The 4451-nt window shown below is 60.1% G+C and overlaps 1 protein-coding gene across 2 annotated transcripts in view; it reads right to left on the minus strand.

Moving 5' to 3' along the window:
- SMIM1 (small integral membrane protein 1 (Vel blood group)) overlaps window positions 1–4423 on the minus strand; it is a 5387-nt gene extending 964 nt beyond the window's left edge. The window contains exons 1-4 of one of the 2 annotated variants that reach the window (XR_826117.1): window positions 4349–4423; window positions 3931–4055; window positions 1803–1929; window positions 1137–1548 (exon numbers count right to left, since the gene is read on the minus strand). Coding sequence is in view for 1 of the 2 variants with exons in the window: in XM_010849967.1 (XP_010848269.1) it covers window positions 1422–1548; window positions 1803–1915 (240 nt within the window). In the remaining variant the exon portion in view is untranslated. Of the gene's footprint in view, window positions 1–634; window positions 1549–1802; window positions 1930–3930; window positions 4056–4348 lie in introns of those variants that run through there. The other variant, XM_010849967.1, reaches the window with a different exon arrangement.
- Between the last annotated feature and the right edge of the window lie 28 nt (window positions 4424–4451).

Here is a 4451-nt window from a genome sequence, read left to right on the forward strand (position 1 = left end):
TTGGGGGTGGGGGTGGGGGGGTCTCTCTGGAGATGGATGCTGGGGCCCCAGAGGCCAGGGTGCTGAACAGACCCTCCACCACAGCCCCTTACCCTGCTTTCCTACCCCCCACAGCAGGCCTTGCTGAAGCATCACTGCTGGGGGAACCCCAGCCCAGCAGGGAACTCAAAGCCAAAGGGTCACCTGGGTGGTGCAGCCCCACCTCATGCTCACCTGACCCAGGCCCACAGCCAGTCCCATGGGGTCTCCGCCCTCCCTGGCAGCTCAGCCTCCAATACCCAGGTCTGCTGAGCCCATGAGGGTCCTGACTGTCCTCATCTCCTGCCCTCAACTCTAGGGTGAGGACACTGTCCTATAAGACGGTGTTTCTCATAAGGGTGCCCAGAACAGGAGGGCGCGAAGGCAGGGAGACGCTATCCATGGTCAGGAGACACAGGAGTAGGCCTGGCCACATATGGAAACTCAGCCCTGCCCCATGTTCTCACCTCCCGCCAGAGGGCCTGGCCAGGACTGGGTGCATCCCAAGGCCAGAGCTCAGCGAGAGGCCTCCCAGCCGCTGTCCAGATGCCCTCCAGCCAGTTCCACATCAGTCACGCCTCACTGGGGAGGCCCATAGGAGACACCATCATCCACGTTTTTGTTCAACAGACATTTAATGACCACCTCCGAGTGCAGGGTCTGGGCCTCCCACAGCGTGCAGGCAGAAGGGCCAGGCTCCTGCAGAGCCCACCCGGCAGGGTGGACAGCCCCAGGGAACACACCCACGTTCCTGGAGGGACGACACAGCCGTGGGTCTTGGACAAGGGCCAAGGCCCCCTCCCCCCTCTGCCCAGGAAAAGACTCAGCCCCTGGGGAGGGTGGATGGTCAGAGAGATATACATACCCCTGCCCTTAGAGGCATCCTTCCACAGCGGGAGTCAGAAGGGCTAGAGAGGGGAGGAGCCTGCAAGGCGGGACACAGCCCCACCAGAAGCCCACCCAGGGAGGACCCCAGTAGGGAGAGAAGGGAGGTTTGGGGGCCCTGGGCTGCAGGCCTAGCCTGGGTGTGTCCCGCAGTCTGGCTGGGACTGGTCTTCCGGTCACATGGGTCCCTGGGTGGGTATGTGCCAGGCATGCATGTGTGTGCTCCCATGTACCTGTGTCCCTGTTTGGCTGTATGTCTGTGGGTGCCTGTGACAGCGGTGCACACTGGTGTCCATGCGAGCCCCTGGAATCTGTGCATTGGTGCAAGGAATGCCTTTATACACGGTGAGGGGCTGTGTATACATTGGGCGGGGGGCTGTGTATACACAGCGGGGCTGTTATACAGGACTCTGGGTACACCATGGTCTGTGTAGGCAGGTGGGTCCATGCACATGGAAGGGTTCTCGCACACAGGGTGTCCCTCCAGCCTTGCTCCTGGGGGCGTGTCTGGGCAGCGTTTACTTGCACTTGTGCACGTAGTAGCCAGTGACGTAGCCCAGGATGAACACGACCCAGAAGAGGGCCACGCCCCCCAGCACCTTCATGGCGATGCCCAGCTTGCCCGAGCACAGCTTCTGGGAGACCCTAGGGTGAGAACCGCAGGCACGTGAGCCCCAGGCAGCCCTGACTCGAGTAGGGATGGGGGCTGGGGGAGGAGGAGGAGCAGGCCCCGGGCAGCAGGGCAGCCTGGGCACTCTGAACTTGGAAGACAGGAGGGAGCAAGTGAAGGAACAAGTCAGGGAAGTGTGGGGCCCAGGTCTACGGATGTGGTGGCTGCCAGGAAGGACAGGAGGGGTCTGCACAGGGTGAAGCGGGGCCCCTCCTTCCTGGCCCCTCACCTCTGCCAGCCTGAGGCCTCCTCTGTGCTGGGCCCGCTGGCCACATGGACTTCATCCGGGTGGCTGTTCTCCCACCTGCTGTACCTGATGCTACTCTCCTGGGGTTCCATCATGGGGGCACAGGGTTCTGGTGGGAGAGACAGAGGGTGGACTGAGGCCTGTTCTACCCCCAGGGGGCCAGCAGTCAGGTTTCACGTGCCATTGCTTTTAGGGTGAGGGTCTGCCTGGCGGTGGGGCCAGGGCAGAGAGGCACCGAGGTGGGCTGGCTTCTTTGTGTCCTCATTCAGTCATGTCCAATTCTTGTCGACCCCATGAACAGGCTCCTCTGCCATGGGATTTTCCAGGCAAAAATACTGGGCTGCCATTTCCTCCTCCAGGGGATCTTCCCCACCCAGGGATCAAACACACATCTCCTGCAGCTCCTACATTGGCAGGTGGATTCTTTACCACTGTGCCACCTGGGAATTTCTTCCCACATCCTTTCATCTGGCTTTAGGGGTGCGGAGTGGTTAGGCCACTTGCCCAGGGTGACGTGGGAGGAGGCAAAGAGGGAATTCCAATAGAGTCTGAAAGTCTGCCAAACCCTGCCCTCAGGAATGTGAGAGGCTGTTTCCACCAGCTTGCTCCACCCTGGGGGTCAGGCAGACACAGCTGCTGCCACCCTGGAGGGCCCTTGGCTGGGGTCAGGTCACCAAGCCTGATAACAGCCTGACCTCCCATTCCTGCCAGATAAGGCCCCAGAGCCTTCCCTGGATGCTGGGAGGCAAAGGGCTGGCACCTGCAGAGCAGCAGGCCTGGGGGCAGCTGGTAGGGCTTGGCGGCAGTGGCAGTAGCTGTGAATTCTGGCCTGTCCCAGTTGCAACCCCTCCCTCATCTACTGCTATGCCCTGCTGGTGGTCAAGGGACTTGAGAGGCCCCTCACTTTTAGAGGCCTGAGACTTTGTTGCGAAAACCTGACCTGTCTTCCAGGTAATCTGGGACACAGAGGCTTAAAGGCACAGTGAGCCACTTAGCAAGAAGCCAACCCAGAATTTCATGAAACCAGGTGGTTCTGAACCCCCTTCAACCCCTTCCAGGTTGCCCTTTCCCAAATCCCAGACTCAGGATGAAGGAAGGGAGCTTGTCTCAAAGCCACAAAGCCTATCCTTCCCATGGGAGCCTGTGCTCTGGGGGCAGCCATGCAGGCCAGGTCTCAGGCCCCAGGGAAGCCAAACATTTGTTGACTGTGGGTTCTGCTTTCCCATGGTGTGTCCAGCAAAGGGGCTTTGAGCCAGCTCTGTGAGCTACCTAATGTCCACCCCTCCCTCCTGTGGCCAGAGCCCCTGTCTTATTCCAGGCTGCAGTGTCCCAGCCCCAAGCGATGCTCATGGGCTAAGACAAGTTTTGATTGCTGCTTTGTATGGCATCACCGACATCAGTTTGAGCAAGCTCCGGAAGTTGGTAATGAACAGGGAAGCCTGGTGTGCTGCAGTCCACGGGGTTGCAAAGAGTTGGATACGACTGAGTGACTGAACTTAACTGAACTTCCCATGACACCTACATATGAGCAAGGTGCTGGAGAGCAGCAGGAGCAGGAGGCTTTTGCTTTTGTGAAAGAGAATAGGCACCTCCTTCTCTCTTCCTTGATGTGATGGCCGGAGCTGAGCAGCCACTTTGCAGTCTGGATATCCTACAACACTATCCGGTGGTGCTGAGTCTTCAAATGCACACCCACTGCCCACCCGTGGGTTTCTTGGTGTGAGGATGGCCAGCCCAATCTGCTCTAGCCTGGCATAGTGGGGTCCTGGTGTTTGTGATAGAACGGGTTCCTGATTGATGTGGACTGTGGCCCTCAAGTCAGTCTGGCTGGACAAAGCCACCAGAAGCTGCTGATGTGCTGGAGCCAAGGTCTGAAGGCTTCGCTCACTCATCTGTAGCAGCCTGACCAACCCACACGTGATGACCACAGTGTCACAGGACCCTGGGGCTGTGCTGCCTGGCAGGGACACCTGCTGAAGCCTGGAAGCCTCACTCCCAGGGGTACCCTGCCTCTTGGGAGTGTGTGGGGACAGAGTTCTGGGCACACAGGGACGGTACATACATTAAGACCCCCTCACCCCAATGCACTTCCAAGGAGCCCACAACTTACAAGGGGAGAGTCCTGACGTCAGGGATTGAAGCCTCTGTGATCCAGGAAAATGGTCAGAGCTCGGCCAGTGAATCTCACCTCCCAGCTCGCAGTTTGGGGTCTGGGGAGTCTCAGAATTCTCCAACCTTAAAGAAAGAGAAAATAAAGAAAAAGTGAAGAGGAGCAAGAGTAGGGAAGGGAAAGGGGCTCTGGGGCGTCCCAAGCGGCCAGCAGGAGCTGGCCCGGCAGTTGGCCTCGGGGGTCTGTGGGCCGAGGGACCATTCAACCCCGCCCCCACCCCAGCAACTCCACTTTTCCGGGCCGGGCGCTCGCAGGTCAGGGAGACCGCGGCCCCGTGGGCGGGGGGCTGTAGAAACCAAGCCCACCACCTCCTCCCTCTGGCTACTCGAGGAAGCTGCACTCCGACCCCGCGTCTCACCTGGCTCGACAGCCCCCAGCCGCTCCGCGCCGCAGACGTGTCCCGGGCCGGAGTCGGGCGGGGCTTAGAGGGGGCGTGGTCGGGTGGGTGGTGGGGCCTGAGC

This window comes from Bison bison, unplaced genomic scaffold, assembly GCF_000754665.1.
Source record: "Bison bison bison isolate TAMUID 2011002044 unplaced genomic scaffold, Bison_UMD1.0 scf7180017864289, whole genome shotgun sequence".
Taxonomy (NCBI): domain Eukaryota; kingdom Metazoa; phylum Chordata; class Mammalia; order Artiodactyla; family Bovidae; genus Bison; species Bison bison.